General features: G+C 58.6%; 1 protein-coding gene across 5 annotated transcripts in view; it reads right to left on the reverse strand.

Moving 5' to 3' along the window:
• SHANK2 (SH3 and multiple ankyrin repeat domains 2) overlaps positions 1–26,112 on the reverse strand; it is a 560,952-nt gene that overhangs the window by 10,205 nt on the left and 524,635 nt on the right. For 2 of the 5 annotated variants that reach the window (XM_061407333.1, XM_061407339.1), the window contains 7 exons: positions 15,304–15,439; positions 14,636–14,716; positions 13,047–13,067; positions 7,621–7,751; positions 5,959–6,070; positions 5,171–5,191; positions 1,364–3,767 (listed from right to left, as the gene is read on the reverse strand). In XM_061407333.1, the coding sequence (XP_061263317.1) occupies positions 1,364–3,767; positions 5,171–5,191; positions 5,959–6,070; positions 7,621–7,751; positions 13,047–13,067; positions 14,636–14,716; positions 15,304–15,439 (2,906 nt within the window). The remainder of the gene's footprint in view (positions 1–1,363; positions 3,768–5,170; positions 5,192–5,958; positions 6,071–7,620; positions 7,752–13,046; positions 13,068–14,635; positions 14,717–15,303; positions 15,440–26,112) is intronic. The other 3 variants (XM_061407336.1, XM_061407334.1, XM_061407335.1) reach the window with 2 other exon arrangements.

Consider the following 26,112-nt stretch of genomic DNA (forward strand, 5'->3'; position numbering starts at 1 on the left):
CGTACCGCGGACGTCACTGCGACGGAAGCGCCGGTCAGAAGCCCTTGGCCTGGCCCGGCTCTGCCTGCCGCTGCCTGTGCCCGTGGACAGGCTGCCCGTCTCCCGGTGTCTCCATCGTCCCTTCCAAGAAATGAGTGTTACTACCACCTGCTCCCCAGCAGCTGTTAGAAACATTATTCACCCACATCCAAGGCTTTTGTCAAAGGTGAAAGAGAGAAAGCATCTTGATTGTTGTATTTTCACATAACCTAGCAGCTAAAGACCGGCGCTGTTCCACGACATTTCCTGGTGCTTCTCAAGTGTTTAAGACTCAAGTGTGTGCCTCTCAAGACGTGTGTGTGTCCACACGTCTCCCAGAAGTGGGGACCCTGTAAGGACTCTGAATGCCAGTTAACAATGAGGCCCCTGAAAACAGTGCTGGTTGGCGTGTGTCTCTCTGTGGATGCTGGCTTGTCAGCGCTCTGAGGACCAGCCGTGTGACCTGCTGGACCCACATCGAAAGACAGCTGCGAAGTCACGGCTCTGGGGACCCCAGCCTCCTGCGGGATTGCTGATGGATGGACTTGGGTGTTCGAGTCAAACGCCTTGCCCAGCAGGCATGTGAAGAGTGACCTCGTCAGTTGCAACAGTGAAACGCGGGAGTAAAGACCAGCCGGAGGATAGGAGAACGCCGCCTGGGGGACCCGGGAAGTGGTGTGTTTTGGGCGAGGGCCACAGAGCACAGACAATGAGGGCGGGAGGCGCGGGCTCGAGTTGGGGCCTGGCAGAGCCCCGGGGCTTGGGTCTGGGACCAGCTCCCTGTGTGGGTCCCCCGTTCCAAGGAGGCAGGACCTCACGCTCTGCCAGACACTGTGGGCGCCCACGTGGGCACGACTGCATGCTCCTCTGCCATGAGGCGTGCCCTGCTCCGGTGGGCTCTGGGGTCTTCACTCGGGGCACCAGGTCCAGAACCAGCCCCTCCCCAGCCTCAGACCACGAGGGAGGGGAGCAGAGCCTCTGACACACCCTCGACCGCACGCTGCCCACCGGCTGCCCACATGCCCCCTGGATGGCACACCCCCTCCCCTGAAACCTCCTGGGGGGGTTCCAGAATGGCCCTTCGGGGTTCTGGCAGATCTGGAGGACGTGGGAGGAGAGAGCAGGGCTCCTCCTTGGAAGCCACGGCGGGGATGGCTTGTGTGGCCGGGTCTCATGGCCTGTCTCTGTGTAGGGGGGCCGCGGCACCGAGTCCAGGTCGGGAGAAAGGAGGCCGACGTGGCCGGCTCCGGGCGCGCCCTCCTGGCGTCTGCTTCGGGAGTGCTGCTGTTCCCCGGGGCACTTCCTGGTCAGCGCTGGACGAGAAATGCCCGTTGAGGGCACTTACCTGGGGGCGAGGCCGGCGGGCTTGGTTCCTGGCGTTGGGTCCAGTCCTTCCCCCGGCTTTGCAGATTTCTCTCGGTTCATTTGCTGCAGGATTGAGTTTAACTCACTAATCACGTTCGCCTTTGGGCCTGAGAGAATCGGGCTTTTGACCTCGGAGACGTCCCCCCACAGCCTGGAGGTCCTTGGCTGGATGACCTTCATGGGGCCGGGCTGGGCCCCGCCAGGCGGCGGCGGAGGTGCAGGCGGGGGGACCACGAAGCTGTCCACGTCCTCCTCCAGCAGCGCGTCGTGGTAGAGGGTGTTGCCTTTGTGGATTATGGGCTTCATTTTTGGCTTGGGAGGTACTGGGGGTTTGTCAACCATGAAGGCTTGCCCGTCTGCATAGACTGTGCAGGTATCCGCGTTCTCCCCACCCTCGGAGGACAGGGTGGAGATGCTGGACACCGTGGAGATGGTGCTGGTCGTCTCGAGGTGGTGGTCGCTGCTGCCCCGGCTGTCCACCTCCTCGATCCCGGAGTCCGTGACGGCGTCAAAGCTTTCGGGGGGCGGCAGGAATGAGGTGGGCAGACAGTTTGAGAGACCAGCCGGCTTCTTACTGTCTGCGGAGTTGGTTGGCTGGCTGGAGTTCAAGGAAGGGGACTGGGAGGTGTCGTTTTTTTTCTGCTTGACCAGGTCTGAGAGAGCGGGGACAGAAGCAACCCGGTCATCGGGGATATCAAAACTATTGGCAAATTCCAGGGGAGGAGGCAATGGCTCTGTGAAAATAAAATCCTCGTCCAGGTCCACGGATGCCAGAGGCGGGGGAGGGATGCGGAACGGCAGGATCACCGCCTCCTCCACGGAGCCCGCCGCCACGATGGTCCTGCCGGGCGCGGTGGCGGCGGCGGCCGTGGGCTCGGGGCCTGCGGGGGTCGGGAAAGCACCTTCGGTTTCGGGGGCGCCTTCGGGCGCCTCGGATGGCAGATGGTCTGGCTGCGTTTCCGGGTCGGCTTTCTCGTCCTCTTCCTGCAGGAAGTCCTCCGGCCTGGCCGCGTCCACCGTGTGGACCATCAGCAGCCCGGCGGACTTCTGCTGGGAGGCGTCCACGATGCTGACGAGCACGCCCTTCTTGTCGTCCCTGCGCTCCTTGCCCGGGTCCGTCTCGTACTTGTTCTCCGTCTCCTGCCTCCGCAGGGGCCCCCGCCCGCTCTGCCTGCCGACTGGAGGGAAGCCCGCTTCCCCGCTGGGCCGCATTTTGGTGTCGATGTAGAGGGGCTTGTTGAGGTCGGCCTTGGGGGCCTCCCCTTTGGGGCCCTGCTGGGACTCCTTCAGGGCCCGGTCCCTTGCTGACAGCGCCAGGGCCAGCGGCGAGCTGGGGTCCAGCAGCCGCCCCGTGAGCGGGTGCACGTAGTCCTCGGGGCCGGCGACGTTGATGCTCCGGGGGGTCGCCGCGGGGCTGCCCTCCGGCGCCTTGGCTTGGCCCGGGGCGTTGGGCAGCCTGCCAGCCTCACCCTGAGCTCCGGCCTCGCCCGCACCCACAAAGTGGTTCTCAGGCTCCTGGGGCGCCGGTGACGACAGCGGCTCCGCGCCGTCCTCCTCGCCAAAGCCACCCTCCTCGGGGAACTTGGAGGGGCGCGCCCGGGGGGCGGGCGGCCCGAGGCCCACATCCTCGTCCCCCAGGTCCGTGGACAGGAAGGCTGGGGAGTTCCTCCGGGCCTCCAGCCGCTTCTCGCGGTCGCGGACAGCCCCGGCGATGGCGGCGGCGAAGGGGCTGCTGACGGTCAGGCTGTCGTCCGGCCGCAGCTGGCCAGGCTGCTCCGAGGCCTGCGGGTCGGTCTCCACACTGCTGCCCTGGCTGCTCTTGCCGCTGCTGCTGGTGGAGGGCTCCTTGACGATGATGGTGGGGATGGGGATGGAGCACGTCTTCTCGGGGCTGTCCTCCACGTTGGACTGTTTCACCAGCATGCCCTTCCGCCGGGCGGGCTTGGCTGGCACGTACACGGCCTTGCTGGCGATCTTCCCCACCTCGGAGTAGGGGTTTTCGGGCATCTGGCCCCTCTTGCCACGGAAGTTGGCCTGGGGGCCGGCGCCGCGACTGTAGAGGTCCTCGGAGTCCAGGGAGTAGCGGTCCACCTCCCGCCTGTGGTAGAGCCCCTTCTCCCGCACGATGGTGGCCACCGTGTCGGAGCGAGCGGCCGGGGACACCTTGGCGGCGGGGTTCTGGTTGAACGCGGGCTTGATTGTCCCGTAGACTCGTGGAGTTGGAGACTTGGGGCAGTTGTAGGCGGTGGGGGAGGGTGGCGGTGGAGACGGGGGCACTGACTGTGGCGGGGGCGGGATGTCCTCGGAGGTGTCCGGCATGGACAGGCTTCTGGTGAACTTGAGCATTGGCGGGGCCAGAAACTGCCGCTCCTCCTCCGTTATCCCTACAAGCAGAAGACAGGTTTAAATTTACATCACGGTGAGGACAGACAGCCCCGCGATGCTCTGAGGGTGGTGTGACACGCTAAGTCTCCTCCAAACTCACGAGAAATCACGATGCACACTTGTTCACGGAACACAGCACACAAGCCACAATGTCAAGAGGTTATGTGGCCCATTCCGAGCCAGACACAGGACAGGGACCGGGAGGCCCAGAGTGCGTGCTGCTGAGTCCTGTCTGCGGGCTGTCCTGTCTGTCTCCCCGGGGCTGTCCGCAACTTGGGAGAAGCGGCTGGAGGCCAGGAGGAACGCCCCAGCCTTCCTGTCCACGGACCTGGGGGACGAGGACGTGGGCATGGGGGCTGCCTGCCCCCCGGGCACGACCCTCCAAGTTCCCCAGGGCAGCGGTGTGACCCAGGGCGGTGAGGGTGTCCCACTCCTTGGGACTGCATGTATGTGTGTGCGTGTGTGTGTGCGGGTGTGGGGGATGGGGCAGCTGGGATCAGGGGGCTTCTATTCCTTCAGACCTGGCCAGGGTGCCCAGGGAGGCGTTCTGGGGTCTGGGACTGAGGCTGTGAAGCTGCCCACTGGAAGCGAGAGGAAAGGGCACACCAGCTGCTACACCGGCTGAGGGAGGTGGAAGGGGCCTCGGTCCCCAGGGTGGCCTCGTCCGCTCGACAGCGGCCCATTTTGTTGCCTGACTTATCTGGGTCCCCCAAGGGTCCTGGAGTTCCTGGGCCCCGAGTAGGATGGCTGTTCAGCCCTGACCTTCTAACCAGGACCCCAGGAGTCGTATCCGAGCGAACACAGCTCCTCTGGGTCCTGAGACCCTCTGGGCTGGGCTGATAGGCCTGGCGGTTCACCACGGTCCCCACTCATCACGGTCCGACTGCACAACTGGGGGTCCGTCATGAGGTCCCCACTCACGGCTGGGCCGAATGAAGCCTGTGGGGCTGGGTGAGAGGGTCCTGGGGACCCGCGGGGGAGACGGCCGTGTTGGGGCCCAGAGCTCCGGGGTGCCCTTTAGGTGGGCTTCCAGGTTCTTTCCGAGAGTTCAAATTATAAAAAACATCACCAGGACGCACTCTGGACCTGGGAAGCGGGAGGCAGACACGGAGAGACAGGTACGCAGATCATGATGGGGGGCCATGCAGGGTTTTCAAAGCGGTAACGGAATGGAGAACTTCAATCAAAGAAGCTCCCGGGGCAGACTCCAGTAGCGTATCCCAAAGGAAACTTCTGCCCGATAAGGGTATTCCAAATCTCACACGGCTCTTGTGAGGGCATCCCAGCAGGCAGGGACACGGCCCGTGGCCCCGTGTGCCTCCAAGGAGTGATTTACGAATACGCCTTATGGAGGGAACCATTACATTCACATTACAGACTCCGAACTGTCAGGTCCACTCACCTGATAGAAAGATTCTGCTGTCTGACAGGAGGAAATCGATTGTTATTGACCAGTTCGAGAGCTGGGGCAGGAGGTGGCGTGCGCACCGCCCTGCGGGGCCCCGAGCTCCTCGGGGCGGGGGCTTTGAGGACCCGCAGACGCCACCTCCGCCGTCCCTCATCACTCAGGTCCTGCCTGCCACGGCCCCCCTCGAACTAGCCACAGCGCCGCTGGCCGCAGCCCCGTGCTGGACACGCCCAGTGTCTGCAGGTGGCCGGAGGGCCTCTGGCATTCACGCGGCAGAGGCAGGGCTGGGCTCAGGGGGTCGAGTTGACCTCGCTCGGAACCGAGTCGGTAGGAAGCAAGTGACGTCAACAAGATGGCATCAGTGCCCTCCCCCCACAGTACCGTCCCCCCACGGAGCGAGACACCGGCCCGGCCACCCCAAGCAGTGTGTCCACTGAATGCACCCCAGAACGCGGCCGTGGCCATTCGCGGGGGTATGGGCCCACCCTGCCGGTCACTCACCATGCAGGGCAGGGGTGAGGGGATCCCAGAACCTCGCCTGCCCACCGCCACACCCCGTCTGGACTGTGGACCCTCCCCCTGCTGCTATCATCACTGATACTTGGCTTGTGAGGTCGGAGGTCATCTTGGATTTGGACTCCAGAGGGTAGGGAAGTTTCACAGGGTCAGGGGCTCCCTGGGGTGAGACTGGGGGCCTGCCCTCCAGTGGGCAGGCGTGGGGTCACCGAGGGGCCCCGCCGAGGGCCCAGGGCCACCTCTGTGGGTGCGGCCACGCTGCTTACCTATTGACTTCTGCCTTCGCATCGTACCTCGAGGGAGGCCCAGGAACGGGCCCTTTGGGCTCCCAGGGACAGTGGGCGTCATCACGGCAATGCCCTGGCGTTCGTACACGGACTGCAAACCGGAGAGCCGAGTGAGACATAGCGGACCAGCCCCCACCGTGGCCGGCAGACATGGTGCCCTGCCACCTGGCTTCCCCCAGCTGTCCTGGGAGCACCTGAGCATCCAGGACCCAGAAGGGGGCCCTCCTTGCCCTCAAAACCCTGGTGGCCCCTGCTCGATGGAGCCAAGGTCTGCCTGACGTCTCTCTGCAAGAGAAGGGCCAGGACGCATGTCCTGGAGGAAACAGCATCCGGCGCTGGGCACTGGACCCTGGCCACGTCCGCCTCCGAGGGCAGCAGACGGCAGTGGCCGCGGTGGGGGACCCCCGGAATGCGGTGCGGAGCGAGTGAGCGTGTGGGACCCGTGGAGGCCCTGCCCTTCTCCCCTGGCCTGGGAGGAGCCTGGCACGCCCCTCCTTTGCACCGGGAGCAGATCCCCTGGCCGGCCCCCACCCCGCCTGCCGCTTCTGGATTGCAAAGCCGAGGTTGCTGGCCGGCCCCCACCCGGAGGCATTGGAGGGCGACTCAGGGCACAGATGGATTAGAGCCCCAAGGACACCTGGGCGCGAGCTCTAAGGGGTCTGCTCCTCTGAGACCCCGCCTCACCGGGCTCTGGGCTCCGCCCGGCCGGTCCTGCTCTCTTGCCGGTGCTGGGCTTGGAGTCTCTGGGACAGGGTGGGTGTGGGGCTACCACAAGGGTAGTCGCTCCCAGAGGGCCTGAGGTGGGGGGGCAGCATGAACATCCTGTTACCGTTAATGTGTATTACAGGAAACCAGCACACCAAATTAACGACACTCACGGTGTCATTGAGAAAGGTGAAAGAAAGCGCACGTGTCCGTCGCTCAGTCGTGTCCGACTGTCTGCGACCCCATGGACTGTAGCCCGCCAGGCTCCTCTGTCCATGGGATTCTCCAGGCAAGAATACTGGAGTGGGTTGCCATGCCCTCCTCCAGGGAATTTTCCCAACCCAGAGATGGAACACAGGTCTCTGGCATTGCAGGCAGATTCTTTACCATCTGAGTGTGCCGGTTCGCCATTATTAAGAAAAGGCAAGATTAAACCGAGTGAGTCAGTCTGAAGCGGAGTCAGAGAAAATACTTCAGTGTCACGGACAGCTCTGAGCTCTGGCCACAGGCTCGAAGCTGGGGGTGCAGAGAGCCATGTCTGGGACCTGAGAGAAGCAGCCTGCTGGGCTCGGCTGGCGGCCAGTGGTCTCTGCCACTTCCCAGGCAGGACGTGGCCCCTGGGACTCACGGGGGCCTGAGACCTCGGAGACGCAGGATCCCCGGTGTGTGCTAGGACTCAGCTTGCCACGAGGGTGGGCTGGGCTTCTTCCACCTGGAGGCTTGCTTTGCCCCAGGTGTCCTGTGGGAAGACCCTCAGTGCCAAGGGAGCGGGTCCACGGTGAGTGGTCAGTCCTCTGCTGCCAGTCTCCCCTGGACTGGGGTGCCCGCCTGGTGCGCTCAGATCAGGGCTCCGGGTGTGGAGGCCAGGGAGGGTGATCCGGCACCTCGAAGTCCACCCACACCCACCCGCAGCCCCTCCCCGGCCCGGCCACTCACGTTCATGTCCGCGACGGAGGGGAAGCACCGGCTGGTGGGCCGCTGCCTGATGGTGGCCACCCTGGACTCCAGCGCCACGCTCTCGGCAGCCCGGGATGGCTTGGAGGCTGGGACGATCTCCTCGGGTTTATCTGCAACGGAAACAGGACCGTCAGGATGGGCGTCAGTGACTGAGGCCCCAAAACACAATGGGGCAGGGGGCTGTTAGCAAAGTGCCCACGTGCCTTTTGCATTTGAAGAAAGCTTTTCTCGTGCAAGTGGTACGGAGCACGCGTGCCTCAGCCACAAGCAGGGACACGGACAGGACCCGGCCCCCCGCCCCGCATGTGGACGGGAGAGGAGACCCTCCCAGCCGCAACGCAGCCCTCAGGGCCCTGGGGCTCGAGGGTCTTGCTTTGTTCACACTAGCGCTGCTCATTCCGGGAGGTGGGAGCTCAGTCAGCGTTGGGGATTTCTTTCTAAGAGCTCAGACCTGTGGCTCCTCTGGAAATGCAGTTGCTAGGGTCTCAGGACCCAGCACCCAAGGATGGAGGCGACTGGGCAGTGTGGGTGTAGGCAGGGGTGGGGCTCGGGAGCAGAGGCAGCCCCCCAACTCAGGAGCCAGTGGAAGTCTAGGCTTTGCTGTGTGTGTGGGGTCCCCTTCCCCCCAGAAGGTGGACCTTCTCAGTGGCTTGTGAATAAGCAAGTTGAGGATCAGTTATTAGTGATGCTTACAGCTTAAGAAATTATTTGAAAATGTAAATTTAAATGTTTGTTTTTTTTGGGGGGGGGGCACCCGGCAACTGCACTCAGGCATCAGTGTCTGGAAGGGGACCCTGGTTTGCTGAGACGGGAGGTGCCCCTGGGGAGCGGGAAGCCAGTGTGAGGAGGGCCTGGTGGGACCCCGTGAAGCACTGCACTCTCCTTGCAGTCCCAGAGCGTTCTGTCCATTGCCTGAGGTCTTCTACAAGCTGAACCCCTCTGGGGTCCTGTGATGCCCCACAAAACTCGTGCCGTCAGAAAGGCCCAGGCTTCTGGGGTCTTGGCAGACCCCAAGCTGCGAGGGCAGCGTTGAGTCACAGGACTGGCACCCTGGTGCTCGGTTTAAGCTGCTGCAGCAGCTGCCTTTAGCAGGGGCCATCCAGGAGGAGCTCGGCCCCTGGAAAAGTTCCCCCAGACCCCCAACAAGAGGGGCCCGAGGGGGCCAGCCCACCACCAACAGGCAGGATGCTGGCTTCTCGGGACCACGTCCTGGACCAGGGCCAGGGTCCCACAGTGCCAGCGCACCTGGCCTGGAAAGGCAGAGGGGTTCAGGCGGCGGCAGCATGGGGGGGATCCCCCAGCAATCCTCCTTGCCCTGGGACCCACAGCTCTTCCAGCCTTTCCCCCATGGCTGTGTGGGACATAGTAAGTGTCCGCCCTTTGGGAGTCGGTCAGAAGCACCTGTGTCCGGTGGGGACCCCCCGCCACGGTCACTGTGTTCTTGCCTGCCGTGTTCCCGGGGCCAGGAACCCTCTTGCCTCGCGAGGCCCTGCGCCCACCCCCGTCCCAGCAGTGCGCCTCCTCCGTGAAGCTGGTGCCCTCGGGCCTGGGCCGGGGTTCTCTCCGGGTGGGGCTCTCACTGTTGCTGTGCTGGGCTCCCCCACCTCCTGCCCCTCCAGCTGTGGGACGCGGGGTCCTCGGGTGGCCCCCTTGACAGGTCTGTGATGACCGCAGGTCCCCCCGGCCCGTCCCCGGAATCCAGGCCCCTCACTGGCTGCCGGCCTTGTTTCTGCTGGGGTGTGGCTCTTTCTCCAGGGATGGCGGGGGCCAGGGCTGGCTCCTGCACAGGAACGTCCATCCACGGGTCTGGCCATCTTCTTGGGCCCAGCCTCAGCTTCAGCCCATGCAGCTCAGGCATGCTGCCCTTCCCCCGGGTGAGGGGATGCCCCCGTTAGGGCAAGGCCGAGTGGCTGCAGCCTGCAGGGCCTCCCGTGGGGGCCCAGTGAGGGGCTCCAGAGCAGGACAGAGTTCTTGACATAGTTACACAGCTGGGTCTTTGAGACCTCCTGTCCCTAGCGGGACCCCGCAAGTCCACGTCTAGGGTTTGCCCAGCTCACAGGGCTGGTCCACCCCACTGAGCAGGCTGGACCATGAGCCAGGATCCTCACAGGCCTGGACCGAGCTGGCAGACACTGTGGTCTTGGGGTCCCAGGCATGGCAGGCACTGCCAAAAGCCCTCAATGGTGGGTGTGTGCAGGGGAGGCAAAGGCGACCCTGCTGGGACTTTGGGGCGCCTTCATGCCGTTTCTCATCTTAACAAGAACCCGGTTGTAGGGGGACTGTCCCCGTCCTGCAGACTGAATAACCGAGGAGCAGATGCCTTTCGCGCTGCTGGAACTCCAGGACCGGGGGGGGGGGGAGCTCGCCAAGCCCTGCCGAGGGAGGAAATCCGGGCTTGCCGTTGGAACGGGCTGCCTCATCAGGCAGATCGAGAAGTCAGCATTGTGCTCACCACACTGCATCCAAATGGGTGGTTTGGGGGTGTATTTGGAGGTGTGTCCCTGGAGCCACGGTGACCCTGAAGTGGACAATCCCGGCCTTTGTGTAAACCTTTGCCCTCTGGTCTCCATGTCCCTTACGCATTCTTTGGAGCCGGGATACACGAGAGCATCTTGTTCTGCGGGGGTTGTGTTGGGGGCTGTTATTCTGTTTCTCAGTGAGGGTGGGTTAGTGTGGTTTCTTCAATTCAGATGCAGAGGGCAGCCCTGGGCCACGTGCCCCGGGGCGCGGGCCCCTCGGGGGCTCGTCTCAAGCCTGCATAGCCCCGTGGTGCAGGGCTTCTTCACTGGCACACGAAGGCTTTTCAGGAACGCTGCGAGACTGGGTATTTGTTCCTGCTTCTAGGCTCACAGGATTATTCTGCTTCATTTACACAAGCCTGGGATTGGGTCTCTGTCGGTGCTGAGATTAGTGAGTCCAGCCCTGCGGCCTTACAGTGAAGCACTCCGAGGCCAGAGGCCACCCTGCCAACGAGGCTAAACTGTCAAGTCTTCAGAAACAATCTAGGAATGAGCTGATGCAAACACCCCGGAAGTGACCCCGTATTTTCATTTTCTAAGCAAACATATGGCATGGTGCCCACCGTCCACAGGCTGCACACTTCCTGGGTCGGGGGGTGGATGTCAAGCATTGGGGGGCAGGCCGCAGGCAGCCCCGTCTCTCTTGGGGACCAGAGCATGAGTGGGGTGCTCCTGCCTGACCCCGGAGCCCCCAGGCACGAGCACTGCCCCAAGCACAGGCCGAGTCGCCCGCGTGCCCGAGCTCCCCTGGTGGGGAAGTCCCAGGTCGTTCAGCAGACGTCACTGGCGTGGTCTGCAGGAGGGAGGCATCGAATCAAGGAGTGGAATGACACCCCCCAAGTTGGGGCAAGGAGAGGAAGCCGACGCCAGGCTGACACCAGGCACCGGTGGCCCAGTCTCCCCGGGGGAAATGGGGCGCCCACCCACTGCAGACCACCCCCATATCCCTGGAGCCCCATCTGTCCGGGGCCATGTTCTGGGCTAGATCCAGCAGCCCGCTCCTCAGAACCATCAGGAGAGCGACCCCCGCTGCTCTGGAAACGCCTGGCATGGCTAAGATTTGGACTCTCAGATCCTACGGCGATTCGGGCGGTCGCTTCACAAAATGCGTCCTAATCTCGGGGACATCCAGGAAGCCTGTCCGTCCTGGTGACCTTGAACAGGGGGTCCTGCCGGCCCCCTGGGGTGTCTCAGGTGAGAGGGCACCCGTAGGGTCTCCTCCATGACATGGTTCCTGAGGAAGCTAAGCGCTGATGGCACCAGATGGCACAGACCAGCCACTCCCGGGGAAGCGGCAGCTGTCGGCCAGCTGCCCGTCTCTAATCTTCCCAGCGGAGGCCGTGCGGGAGTGCCGGGGGCGGGGCGCCCTGGCCCCCGCAGGTCCAGAGCAGCGGTGAAGCTGGTCCCTCCCCTCTGGCCCGGCTTCTACTCGGAGCCGCCCCAGCCCAGTGTGGCCCTCGCGGTGGCCCTGGCTCCCCGCCAGCGGCCACGCGGACAACCTCTGGGAATGGAGCAGGTCCTCGGGAGATTCCTCGGGGACTAAGTGTGGCATCTAAGCTCAAACTCAGATTCACTTTCAACTCTCCGCTGTGCAAAGGGAGGTGGCCCCTCCAGGAGCCCTGCCTGTCCTGTGCGACTCCGCTCCGGCCCAGGCGGCCGCACCTCCGTACGTGTCCTCTTGCCGCAGGCCGGGGGCCACTGGGGGCCCTGGGCCACTGGGGGCCCTGGGCTGGGCAGGGCAAGGCCGCACGTGCCCCCGACGCTGGGCCAGCCCGAGTCTGAGCGGCTCCTCCTGGCGGCAGCCCTCTCCACCAGCCCGATGACGGCCATGGGGTTCCTGCGGCCCATGAGCAGGGCCTCTTCTGGAAGGCACAGTGGGCAGAAACAGCGGTTCACGCCAGCTGGCCTTGGCCTTGGACCGAAGCGGGTTCAGAGGGTAACTTTCTGTGCCCCAGGCATCCGCCCCAGTGTCAAGAGGGTGATCGAGCCTGGAAAGCCCACTGGGAATCTCTGAGCGGGGGGTTGGCGGGGTGGAGGCCCAGGACCGCTGCAGAGAGAGGCTGTCGGGGTCAGCCTGCCTCGGGAGACTGTGGGTAAGAGAGGTGCGTTCTGGCGCTCCCGGACCCGAGACCCCAGATGCGGTCCCCCCGGACTCCAAGGACCACCCCCCGACCCCCGCCATCCCGGCGGTTTGCGTTCTGCGTCGTGCCTTAGTGGCAGAGCCCGGGCCTGCGAGAGGGTCCCCTCCTTTCTCTGCACTGGTAACTCTCCAGCGACCAGGTGAGAAACACCCCGCCCGTGGGCACTGCTGGGGAGGGGCATGTCCGTGGGGGCCTGGCTGCTGGGGGCGGGAGGGGCTGCTCACAGAGCGGAGGCTGGGTCCTCTGCGCCACCGCCAGCCGGGGGCAGGGAGCGTGTGGCCTGGCAGTGCCCCTCCCCTCCAGCCGGGGGCAGGGAGCGTGTGGCCTGGCAGTGCCCCTCCCCTCCAGTTCAGGGCAGCCTTCCTGCCCGTGGAGAGTGGGCTTCCTGGACGTTAAGGGGCAGCGGTCCCTGCCCATGGCAAAGGGCAGTCAGCGATTCGCTTGCCAGGGGCCCTGCTAGCCTGCACCCGAACCACCAGCCCGCAGGAAGGCCTCCCAGCCCCGACCCAGGCAGGCCCCACTGGACGACGGGGGACACGTCGATGACGTGGACATGACTCGGGGAGACGCAGACACGCTGGGCGAGCACAGACGGGGAGAGGCGGGGCAGACGCCACACGAGACGGGACGCGTCCTGGGCTGGGCCTCCCCCTGGAGGACCCCGAGCAGGGAGGAGACAGTACGGGTCATGACACACTCTGGACATCGAGTGAGGGCCACGGGGTGGTGGGGGCTCGCCCCTTACCCTTCTTCTTCCGGACGGAGGCTTGCAAACAGAAAGGGCAAGTGTGAGTCCCAGGGCGGCAGGGGTGGGGGGAGCGACTCCCGGGGCCCAGGTCGGGCTCCCTCGCTGAAGGCCTGATGACCGCCCACTCCACCACGGGGGCCCGTGGTCCGAGGCAGATGCAGGCGTGTGAGGGGGCGTGGTCCACTCTCCTGGGACCTGGGGGCCTGCCCTGTCTGCGGAGGACAAGGGGGTCCCCTCTCACAGCTCCTGCCCCCGCCGCAGTGGGCGTCACACGCCGACAGCTCTCAGGAAGGACCCTCAGCCCTGGGCTGACGCAGCTGGAGCCCCCTCGAGAGGTGATCTGCCTGTGGGTCGTCCTGGGGGAGCCCTCGTGGCAAACGCCACCGGCTTTAGGGACGCTCACGTGGACAGTCACACCGCTGTCCCTCTCGGGGGCTGGGCCAGGCCTGGGGTGCAGGGGGTAGTTTCTGGAGAGTCTTGTTTGGACAGACAAGGTGTGGTCCAGAAGGAGCCAGCGGGAGGGGGCTCTGGCGGGGCTGGGAGGCCCCACGGCAGGGCTGCCGGTTTCTAGAAGACCTAGGCCGTTGACCCAGCTGCAGGTCTAGCCCCAGGATGCGGTGATGGGCAAGGGGCGCTCACGAGGGCTGGCCCAGGCCCTGGGAGACCATGACAGAGGAGCCGCAGATGGGGAGAGGCCACTGTGTCCTTCTTCTGGACGGAAGGGTCCAAGGGTCTCCCTCTTAAGGCTGGGCCCGGTCAGAGCCCCTGGAGAGTCCCAGACCAGCGAGGGTGCTCAGACCTCGCCCCCTTGACCGGCTGGGCCTGCGGGGGCGGGCTCTGCATCAGGGCTGGTTTTGTGCTCCTGGAAGCTGCCCTGTGCCAAGTCACAGATGCTACCCTTCTTCCCTGTCCGCCAAGCCCTCTCAGCCAAGAGAGCCTTCAGCCCCTGGCCGCTCCTGCGTGGTCAGAGCAGCCTTCTCGGGGACGTGTCCCTGAGCCGTGGTCCCTGACCCGGGGGGGTCCCTGACCCTCCAGGATGGCAGCTCGCCAGCACTGGGTGCCACCCTCGTTATAAGCCATGCAGCTAGGCCAGGGGCCCACGTGGCTCTGCGCGCCCTCCCCAGGCCATGCCCTGGGGCCCAGTGGACACAGCCCTCTGTCCCTTCTGGTCCTCTAGAGAAGGCCCCAGCAAGCCCCGTGCCCTGGCCTGCAGCCCGCCAGCCCACTGCTGTCTGTACCCGCCCCCGGGGCCACGCGCGAGAGGAAAGATCTCGCGGGCACCCTAGACCGCAGGGCTCTGCTTACCTTTATCCACTAGTGAGAGGCCCAAAAATTCAAAACAAAACAATGTTAGACGAAACAAGAGAGAGGAGGCCCAGTGGCGAAGCTCCCCCGAGCCCAGGAGGGACGCAGGGGGCCAGTGCAGGAAACCACACTCAGGGAGGCTTCCTGACGCCCTCCCGGTCGCTGGGGCCGGGAGAGGGGCGAGCGGGCAAGCGGGGGTACCATGCACAGGCTGGGGCTCTGCGAGGCCAGTCTGCGGGCACACTGGGCGCGGGGCCGGGCGGGCGGGAGCCGGCACTTACCGAGCTCCTCCAGCTCCGAGGTCATGGACTTGGAGCGCAGGGTGAGGGCCGTGGTCGGAGCTCGCTTTGGAGGCGGAGGAGCTGGGAGGGGGCGGGCGGGAGAGACGGAGTTGAGAGCCTGGCCCCGGGATGCCGCCCTCGCTCGTCCTTCCAGAAGGGTCAGGAGGGCCCTGACCTGCTGGGATGGCTCAGATGGGCCTCGCCCCGGGGCGGGGAGCTGGCGGTGCTCACAGGAAGTGCTGGAAGTTCTCACATGCGCCTCCAGCCTCCTAAGGGGGTGCATCTGGCCTGCTCCTGGCTGCCCTCTGAAGGCCTCACTCAGGCCCCGTGTCCCCCAGCTGTGACCACTCTTGGGGAGGCTCTTGGACCTCTGCCTTCCCCAGGCCCAGGCTGTGAGCTGCTGCAGTGGCCGATGCAAGTGTTTGGAGCGGGAGCCCCAGGCCCCCGTCTGTCTGCTGAGCACAGCCGGGCCTGAGGCTGGGGCGGCCCTTACCTCCTAAGCGCCCTTTCCGATTTGTTTCCTGCTCTCAGTGGGGGACTGGGAGCCCTGCGGAGGGCGAGCGATGGGGCGCCCTGCAGGTGCCTGAGCCCAGGACGCAGGGAGACAGGCCCCCGCCCTGCTCGCTGCGTCCCTCGGGCAGGCTGGGGGTGGGGGCGGGGGCGGGCACCTTTCTTCCGGGCGGTGTCATCCGGGTCCAGACTCCTGGTCACCGTGACCACCTTGAGGACCAGGTGGTTCCCTCCCTGGCGGATCATGGTCACGACCTGCCGGTGGCCAACCTTGACGACGTTCTCGTTGTTCACCTGCGGGGAGAGGAGGCGGGCGGTGAGCCCAGTGGAGGGGTTGCAGGCGGGCGGGCCCCGTGGGAGCGAGGGTGGTCCTCAGGGAAACCGGGAGGCTGAGGCCCGGGGGCCGGCCAGGGCTGCTTCCTGGGAGTGAACGTTCCCTCAGCTGCCGGGGGACAGGACTACCTCCTGGGCGGCATGAGCCTCAGAGACGTCCCCCGGGGCAGCCCCAGGAGCAGCTTCTGGGCCACCAGCTTCACACCGAAGCCCAGCACAGGCTCCCTGCCCGGTGGGCCTTCCATGGCATGGTTAGGAGGGAACGCGACACTCGGCTGCCTTGTCCCTCGCCCAGACACCCCCGTTCCCTCCGGGCACTCCTTCCTTCCTCCTCTCTGGTCCAGAGGCCAGAAAAGACGGAAAGCTTGGCTGGGGAGGTGCTAAGGCCGATGCGTCACTCTGTTACTCGGAGGGACAACCGCTCCCGGGACCCTGACCCTAGGGTCACCAGGATCACCTTGGCTGACACGCCGTCCATCAGAGCCCCTCGGCCGGGAGCTCTTGGTGCTGGTCACAGCCTGTTCGTGCCCTCTGACCCCCATCCGTCCCTACTGGGATGGTGCTCGTGGCACGAAGGCACACAGGACCCCGGCGATGTCCTGTGGGCCGGTGGGGCCTGAGCCCCTGGCACTGGGCACCTCCCAGGGCTCAGCCGGGCTGCAGGCCCCTGTGCCCACCGCCCTCCACCTCTCCTGAGCCCACGACCCTCCACCTCTCCCGAGCCCACCACCCTCCACCTCTCCCGAGCCCACCACCCTCCACCTCTCCCGAGCCCACAACCCTCCACCTCTCCAGAGCCCACCACCGAGAGGAAGGCGGGCCTGTCTCAGAGCAGGGGGCCGAGCTGCCCCTGAGCTACCTCCCCTGATCGCCAGGGCTCCATGGCTCCAGCCCGGCCCCCTCCCTCACGCCCCCGGCACCAACATGCCGCCCAGATGGGCTCTGTCCCCTGCTATCCCCTCCCCCAGATCCTGGTGTGAGCGCTGGGCATGGAGGGTGAAGCCTGTGACCACTCTGAGTATTGCCCAGGTGATTGAGGAATAAGAAGCACCCAACATCCCGCGTCCCCTGCGACTGCCTGGCCCTGTTTTGCTCTACTTCTCGGCCTGCTGTGGATTCCTTAAATGCGGTCAGTGCGGTGGAGCCACAGGCTCACCAGCGTGGTGCGTCTTCGCAGATGCAATAGACACCCCAGGTGTCTTTATCGTCTGGGCCACCACGGAATCTGCAAAGACACACTGGATGGGCTTAACAGCAGAATGGATATGAGAGAGAAAAGAGTGAACCTCAATACGGAAATAGAACTTATCCAATATGAAGAAAGAGGAGGTTTTCAAAAGTGAACACAGTGTTAAGCACTCGTGGGACAACATCAGAAGGTCTAAGATGATGAGAATTAGAGGCCCAGAAGGGGAGAAAGTCAAGAGTCCTAGAAAAGGGAGAAAGAAAAAACGATGGCTGAAAAGTTCCCCGACTGGGTGAAGGACATTAATGTACAGATTCAAGAAGCCCAGTGATTCCCCAAAATGATAAATATAAAGAAAAGTCAGGCCTGGGCACGTTACAGTCAATTCGCTGAAAGCCAAAGGTAACACGAAATCTTATTAACGCGGGCAGGGGAGGACACGTTACTTACACAGGAACTGTGTGGACCTCACATCAGAAACTACAGAGACAAGAAGAGCCTGGAACAATGTTTTAAACCTGTAAAAAAGTAACTGTCAACCTGGAATTCTGTAACCACTTGAAAATACAAAGAATGGGGGCAAAATAAAGACCTTTGTAAATAAATGATGAGTTATTGCCAGAGAAGTTGCTGCCAGCAGGCCTGCACTACAAACAAAGCTAAAGGAAGTTCTCTAAGCTGGAGGAAAATGACAATGAATCTTTAGAAGGCGTGAAGATATCAGAAATGATACACACCTGGGCAAAATACGAAAGATTATTTTATCCTTATTAAACAGATACGACTGTTTTAGGCGGAAATGATACTGGTCTCTAGGGCTTCTAATGTGGGTAACTGTCCGTGGGACAGTTGCAGCAGGGCTGAGGCAGACACATCTATACGGTTGTCAAGTTTTATGCTTTATGTGAAGCGTGCACTATGAATTATGAGCGGGTGGAAGAAGTTAAGGATGTACACTGCAATCCTGGAGCCACCACTGAAGAGAATGGAAAGAGACACAGCTAAAAGCAGATAAAACGGAGTTTTAAAAGTAGTCAAATAATCCAAAATCCAAAATAAAGTGGAAAAGGGAGAAAAGAGGAGAGCTGAAGAGCAGCACAAGGCAAGCTGAACGGCATCAGAAGTCAATGCGGTGAGACTCCAGGTAAAAAGCAGGCATTGTTTAAAAACACACACACACCATGGAAAAGAAGGGCCCAAATATGCTGTCGGCGCACTCAACACAGATTGAAAGGAAATAAATGGGAAAAAATTCCCATAGATGGAGTGGCTATGTTACTATCTCACAAAGTAGACTTCATCCACTTTGAAAAGTGTTTTGGCAATTCCTCAAAGTTAAACATAGAGCTTATGATACGATCCAGAAACTCCAGGCCTTGTATATGCCCAAGAGGACTGAAAACACAATCACACAAGTTCCTGTACACAAAAGTTCATAACAGCATTATTCACAGCAGCCCAACGGGCTGGAGGAATGAGCCCCTCGGTGGGCAAGAGAGCCCTCTCTGGAGTGACACAGCTTCCCAAATTAGGCTGGCAGTGATGGCTGCGCAACTCTGAATATGCTAGAATCCACTGGGCTGTGTAACTCAAGAGGCTGAAATTTTATGGTACATAATTTATAGATCAACAAAGCTGGGACAAAAACAGACTTAAGGAAAAAAGCATTTCCAGAAATAAAGAGGGATAGTTCATAATGATACAAGAGGTCATTCACACGGAAGACATAACAGGCATAAGCGTGTACGCACCTAGTCACAGAGCCTCAGTATAATGAAGCCCGATTTGACAGAATTAAAGAACAGGCAGCTCTTCAAACACAGTAGGAAACTTTAATACCCTTTTCTCAAATTGATGAAACAGACAAAAACATTTAAGAAGACTGCCCCCTCCCCGCCCAGATAGAGGACCTTGGGAGGTATTTTCTTGGCCCAGGTTTTCCGGACTTTGCTGATGTGCCCTGGTGTGTTCATCGCTCGTACTGGGTACTCACGAATCCCTTTCCATCAAGAACTTGCACCCCTCCATTCTAGAACGGTTCCTTCCATTATTTCCCGAACATTTCTTTCATTTTCTCTTTGAGGTACCTTTATTTAGCACACACTGGACTTTCTAAATTATCTTTCCAACTTTCCACATCTTTCTCTTTCTGGAAGACTCTTTTTCAATTTATTCTTCAATCTATCAAAATGTTCATATCTGCTATAATATTTTTTAATTTCAAGAGCTCTTTTGTTCTCTGTTACTTTATAAAAGAGCATTTTGTTCTTAAAAGATGCAATATCTTTTATCTCACTGATCATATTAATAATGTCTTTTCATGATCTGACTCTCCCTGCATGATCTGTTTCCTCTTTCTCTTCCCTTCACAGTATATTTGTTTTGGGCTTTGTCTTTCGTATTAATTGTCTCTCACACTTCACCAGTGTGTAGTGGCCCCTGACAGGAAGCGCATATTTAAGGGAACACCCCCGGTCCCCCCGCCCCCGCCAAAGGCCTGACTTCTATCCTGGCCAGTTACTCTGTGAATACTGACAAACTGATTCTAACTTTACATGGAAAGGCAAAAGACCCAAAATAGCCACTGCAGCACTGAAGAAACACAAAGTCAGGCGCCTGACATTGTCTGACTTCAAGTCTTATTATAAAACTTTACCAATCAAGTATTGGTCAAAGAACAGACAGATCCACGGAGTAGAATAGAGAGCCCAGAAGTAGACCCACACAAACACAGTAACTGATCTTTGACAAAGGCACAAAGGCAGTTCAGCGGACAAAAGACCATCTTTTCAACAATGGTGCTGGAACAATGGGATACCCACGTGCAAAAAAAGAAAAAAAAAAAAAATCTAGACACAGACCTCACCTTACACCTTTCACAAAAATTAACCTCAAATGTGTCACAGACCTCAATGTAAAACACAAAAATTATAAAACTTCTGGAAAATAATGTAAAAGAAAATCTAGGTGACCCTGAACTTAGCAATGACTTCTTAGATAAGACACCAAAAGCAGTCTCCATGAAAGGGAGAATCGATGAACAAGACCTCATTAAAATGGAAAACCGCAGAATACACTGTGAAGAGAAGGAGAAGGCAACCACAACGGGGAGGAAATGTTTCCAAAACACACGTCACATAAAGGACCTGCGTCCAAAATGCACAGAGAACTCTTTAAGGACCCAAATAAAAACCAAGCAAAATATCCGGACATCTCCCCAAAGGTGATCAATACCATATGTCACTGCCTAGTCGCTCAGTCGTGTCCGACTCCTTGCGACCCCATGGACTGCAGCCCGCCAGGCTCCTCAGCCCATGGGATTCTCCAGGCAAGAACACTGGAGTGGGCTGCCATTTCCTTCTCCAGTCGTATGTCATTAGTGAAATGCAAATGGAAACAACCATGAGATACCAGTATACACCTACTTGAATGGCCAAAGTCCAAGACACTCACACCACCAAACACTGTCAAGGATGTGAAGCAACAGGAACTCTCCTTGCTGGGGTAAGTGCTAAAAGGCACAGCCATTTGGTAGACAGTCCGGTGGTGATTTAGAAGACCAAACATACCATTACTGTCTGACCCAGCAGTCAGGCTCCTTGGTGACCATTCACCCAAATAAGCTGAAATTCCTGCCCACACAAGACCCTAGACGTGGACATTCACAGCAGCTTTATTCACAGACGCCAAAACTTACACACCACCAAGAAGGCTTTCAGTAGGTGAGCAGATAAATAAACTGCTACCTCCCGACAATGGACTGTTTCACAGCGATAAAAAGAAACGGGCTCTCAAGCCCCGAGAGACCCGGAGGAACCTTCAGTGCACCCGCTAAGTGAAGGAAGCCAGTCTGTAAAGGCTACATGCTGTATGATGCCAACTACATCACATGCTGGAAACAGCAAAACTATGAAGACCACGAAAAGATCAGGGGTTGCCAGTGCTCAGGAGGAGGGAGGGATAAACAGGTGGAGCGCAGGGGAGTTTTAGAGCCATGACACAGTTACTCTGTGCAGGACTGCAATGGTGGCATCTGTCCAAGTCCAGAGAGGGAGAGGGGGAAGAGGGAACCCTAATGTAAACTTCAGTTAATAATAATGTGTCAATATTGTATCAGTGTTGGTTCATCAACTGTAACAAACTGTACCACGTTGGAGCAAGACGGTAAAAACAGAAATGGGTAGGTAAGGAGGAGTGAGAGGGGATGAGGGAACTCTGCACTTTTGGCTCTGTTTCTCCCTATAAACTCAAAACCTGCTTAAAATAAAAGTAGAGTCACAGATGAGAAAACAAACATGCCTGCCAGGGGGTGAAGCGGGGACGGGTACATTGGCAGATGTGATTGACAAGTGCCCACTACTACACTGGAGTGGGTTGCCATGCCCTCCTCCAGGGGATCATCCCACCCCGTGGATCAAACCCAGGTCTCCCGCATTGCAGGTGGATTCTTTACTGTCTGAGCCACCACGGAAGCCCATGTGTTTGATAGATCACTAATAAGGACCTGCTGTACAGCACAGGGAACTCTACTCAACACTCCGTGATAGCCTATGCAGGAAAAGAATCTTAGAAAGTGTGGATACATGTGTATGTGTAACTGACTCATTTGGCTGTACATCTGGAACTAATACAACATTGTAAATCAACTATACTCCAATAATTTTTTTTTAATTGCTCAGAGAAACAGCCTATTAATTAAAAGGAAGCTCATTTCTACGTTTTCTATTATGGAATGTTGTCCTATGAGTGACCAAGAGCAGAGAGACTGTTCTTCCGTATCACCAAGGCCTCATCAGCCAGTGGCAGCATCATCAGGTGGGCGGTTCCAGCGCCTCCAAGCCGCCCCCCAACCCTCATGGGTCCTCCTGGCGCAAGCCCCAGCCTCCTCTCACCCTGCCTGAGAGCAGTCCGGGCAGCTCTGTGTGAAAAGACAGAGTCTCGCACTAAAAGCACAGCCACAATACTACTATCGCAGCTAAAAGGTAGCCCTCATCCCATGGGTCAGGAAGTATCCCATCAGGGCTAGAGGGCTTCCCAGCTGTCTCGCAAGTGTCCCCAAGACGACAGCCGCTTCACCGGGACCAGGAGCCAGACACTGCGTTGGGTGGCGTGACTGCGAAGTCTTTTTCACTCTGCAGCCTCCCCGGTTCCTCTTTTATTCCCTCCCGGTCCGTTTGCTGAAGCAAGGGAGCCGTCACCCCTCTTGGTTTTGTTGACTGTGTGCCTCTGTCTTCCGTTTGCCTGTGCTTTGCGGGCTTGAGGCTGGGACCCGCTTCAGGCCTGCTTTGTGTCAGGCGGACGTCACAGGTGGGGCTGTGTGCCCCCATCGGAGCCCCCGAGTGTCGGCTCGAGGCTTTCTGGGATGTTAAAGCTTATGGATGGGTTTGCGCACGGTCAGCCTGATCCCCGCCCTGTTAGTTGATCAGTAACATTTCTAGCAGCCGCCGACGGTCACTGCCTGGATCATTTACTGCCCGGGGGCTGTAAAATGCTGATATTCTACTTAGGGTGTTCCTTCTCCATTTATCATTTGGAATAATCTGTAAAGAGAAACTTCCCCTTCTCAACTGTTTGACTGCCCCGAGGGGCAGTTTCTTTAAGAAGGGCAAGATGCATGCCTCATTCTTCCTTTCTATTTGCCAGTTTCCAGAGTAATGAACGTGCTCCTTCAAGTGACCCATTCTCGAATGTAAACTGGTACACCCTCTGTGGAGAACAGGATGAAGAGTCCTTAAAAAACTAAAAATGATCATGTGGTCCTGCAGTCTCGCTCCAGGGGATATACCTGGAGAAAACCATAATCCAAAGAGACACATTCACCCCGTGCTCACTGCAGCATTCACAGTAGCCAGGACATGGAAGCAGCCTGCGTGTCCTCTGACAGAGGGATGGGTAAAGAAGATGTGGCACATATACACAACGGACTATTGTTCAGCCATAAAAGAATGAAATAATGCCATCTGCAACCACACGGATGGACCTAGAGACTGTCACACTCGGTGAATTATGTAGGTCAGACAGAGACCAACACCAGTGAGAGTACTCACACGTGCGATCTAATTAAAAAATGGAACAAACGAACTTACCATCTACAAAAACAGAAGCAGACACACAGACGTCGAAAGCAAACTCACGGTTACCAAAGGGGAACATGGGGTTGGGGGGTAAGCAGAAGCTTGCGATAAACACACACACACACACGCACACACACACACTACTATACGTAAGACAGATATCCAACAAGGACCTACGGTCTAGCACCGAGAACTCTCCTCACTATTCGGTGACAATCAACATGGGAAAAGAGACTAAAGAAGAACGGATGCATGTGTCTGCATAACTGAACCCCTGAAACTAACACAGCACTGCAGACCAACAATACTCCAGTCGAAATTTAAAAAGAAAGAAACCCATTCTTTAAAAGTGTCATGATGAATTCAGGGATGTTTAAAAAAACCCTATTTAATACATCTGAATCCGTTGCAATTACTATGTTTTGTGTTTAAACACACTTTTGATTTTATAATGGTTTTAGATTTAGAGAAAAATTGTGATCATACAGCAGGGAATCCCTCGCCCCGACCCCATGTCCCCTGTTACAAACATGTTACATAAAGATGGTACTTTTGTCACAATCAGTTGACCAATACTGATACACTGTTACTAATTAAAGCCCACATTTAATTCAGATTTCCTTAATTGTTACCCAGGGTCCCTTTCCTGCTCCAGGGTCCCACTCAGGGCAACACGGGGCGTTTAGGCTCCTCTGGGCTGTGACGAAGATCATGGCATCCAGTCCCACCACTTCATGGGAAATAGATGGGGAAACAGTGGAAACAGTGTCAGGCTTTATTTTTCTGGGCTCCAAAATCACTGCAGATGGTGACTGCAGCCACAGAATTAAAAGACACTTACTGCTTGGAAGGAAAGTTATGACCAACCTAGATAGCGTATTCAAAAGCAGAGACATTACTTTGCCAACAAAGGTTCGTCTAGTCAAGGCTATGGTTTTTCCTGCGGTCATGTATGGATGTGAGAGTTGGACTGTGAAGAAGGCTGAGCGCCGAAGAATTGATGCTTTTGAACTGTGGTGTTGGAGAAGACTCTTGAGAGTCCCTTGGACCACAAGGAGATCCAACCAGTCCATTCTGAAGGACATCAGCCCTGGGATTTCTTTGGAGGGAATGATGCTGAAGCTGAAACTCCAGTACTTTGGCCACCTCATGCGAAGAGTTGACTCATTGGAAAAGACCCTGATGCTGGGAGGGATTGGGGGCAGGAGGAGGAGGGGACGACAGAGGATGAGATGGCTGGATGGCATCACTGACTCGATGGACGTGAGTCTCAGTGAACTCCGTGAGTTGGTGATGGACAGGGAGGTCTGGTGTGCTGCGATTCATGGGGTCGCAAAGAGTCGGACACGACTGTGCGACTGATCTGATCTGATCTGGGCTGTGACAGCTCAGACCTGCCTTGCTTTTGCTGAGCTGGACGGTTTTGAGTAGCCGCCAGGAGTTTGTGGGGTTTCTCCCCAGCGAGGAGGGCGGCGGGTCTGGGGAGGAAGTGCCCCTCCTCCACCCCCCAGGGCACCTGCCTGCTGCGGGCACCGCTGCCCTGCGCACCTGGACGAGGGGAGATCGCCAGGCTGTCCTCTCTTCAGCGCACACTGCCCTCTTTGGAAGGAGGTCACTGGGCACAGCCACCCCCAAAGGGTGGGCCCTAAAGCCCTGGCTCTTTGAGGGCTAGACCGTCCACACACACTTGAGAGACGCTTCTGCCGGGAACTTGTCGCTTCTGCTTAGGTAGTCCTCGGGTGTTTACTTCCGTCATCAAGACCCTGCAGTGCTCAGATCGCCCCCGCTCAGGCCATCGGGAGCTGTGTATCCCCGAGGCCTCTGGTTTCCCACATCCCCGCCTTTCTGGCCCCGCAGGAAGCTCTGGGCTTCTCTCCTCTCAGGCGCCTCTGTCCCGCCTGAGCTCGGGAGGAGCGTCTAGGTCACCCCTGCGCCGGATCCGTGTGACCCTAAGCATCGTCAGCACTGCCCCTACTTGCTGATGAGACACGCGTTCAAGGCTCTGTGTGAGATTATAGATCATTTCAGCTGAGCTTTAGTGTAGCAGGATTTTCCTTCTTTGATTTTATATTTGTATCTCTTTATCTTTGCTAAAAAAATCTGGGTTCTTAATGACTGAAGCTCCAATACTTTGGCCATCTGATGCGAAGAACTGACTCATTGGAAAAGACCCTGATGCTGGGAAAGATTGAGGGTGGGAGAAGGGGACGACAGAGGATGAGATGGTTGGATGGCATCACAACTCGATGGACATGAGTTTGAGCAAGCTCCGGGAGATCGTGAAGGGCAGGGAAGCCTGGCGTGCTGCAGTCCATGGGGTCACAGAGAGTCGGACACGACTTAGCGACTGAACAACAACAAGGAAATGACTTATCTTCTTGCCCTCTTATCTATGTACCTGTCTGTCTGTCCATCCATCCCTCTGTCTATCCATCCATCCATCTGTCCATCTGTCTAGCTACCTGGCATTAATCTATTGCCCATCATCTCTATCATTAGACAGTTTCAGGGGAACATCATCAGTATCGTTACTAACAATAAAGTTACTGAAAAAAGTGAGATTTCTTTCCATTGTGCAGTGGCATACAAACTGATACGTGAAATAATTTCCCCGTTAATGCCATTAGTTTCATTTGTGGTTATGTTCATTTATATTACTTTGGTTTTCAAAATGTCGACTTAATTGTGAAGTATTCACCCAATTTCATAATCAAATCTACAGCAATTTGACCTCAGAAAAGTCTTTTCTCTTCCTGTGCTCTACCCCGAGGAAACGTTAAATTAAAAAACATTCTTGTATAATACTTTAAGAGAATACTACCCTGTAAAATAAATATGGTTCTTTTCTTTTTTAACCAGCACACGCAAAAAAAAAAAAAAAAACCCACAACACTTGTGTGTGAGGACTGTCCTTCTGTTAAAAATAAAAAGCACACACCTGTGTGAGCCTATCTACGTGCGTCCCCACACGCGTGTACGAGAGTGTGTGTGCACACGTGTGTACATGTGCGTGTACACCTGTGTGTCCACTCCCTACCTTCTGGTCACCCGTCTCTCGCGCTCTCTCCTGCCCGTGACCAGACGCCCCCAGAGGCACTGCCGGGCCGTGTGCTGCTGGGCCTCGGCCTGCGGGGCCCCGAGGGGCATGTCTGTCTCAGTGTGCTCTCCAGCCGCGGCCCAGGATGCTGCACTCTGGGTCTCTGAGTCCCCGTGCCCCCAGGCTCCCAAACCACGCTGCTGCGGGCTTTTCGCCCCCGCAGCCTCCGCGTTTATGCTGCCTGCTGACCCCCGCCCCGGGAGAAGGCAGCGCAGATGCGGCTCTCCACTGGGCCTCACCAGTCAGGTCCCCGAAAGCCCTGCTGTGGCAAAGACGC

This window comes from Bos javanicus, chromosome 29, assembly GCF_032452875.1.
Source record: "Bos javanicus breed banteng chromosome 29, ARS-OSU_banteng_1.0, whole genome shotgun sequence".
NCBI lineage: Eukaryota > Metazoa > Chordata > Mammalia > Artiodactyla > Bovidae > Bos > Bos javanicus.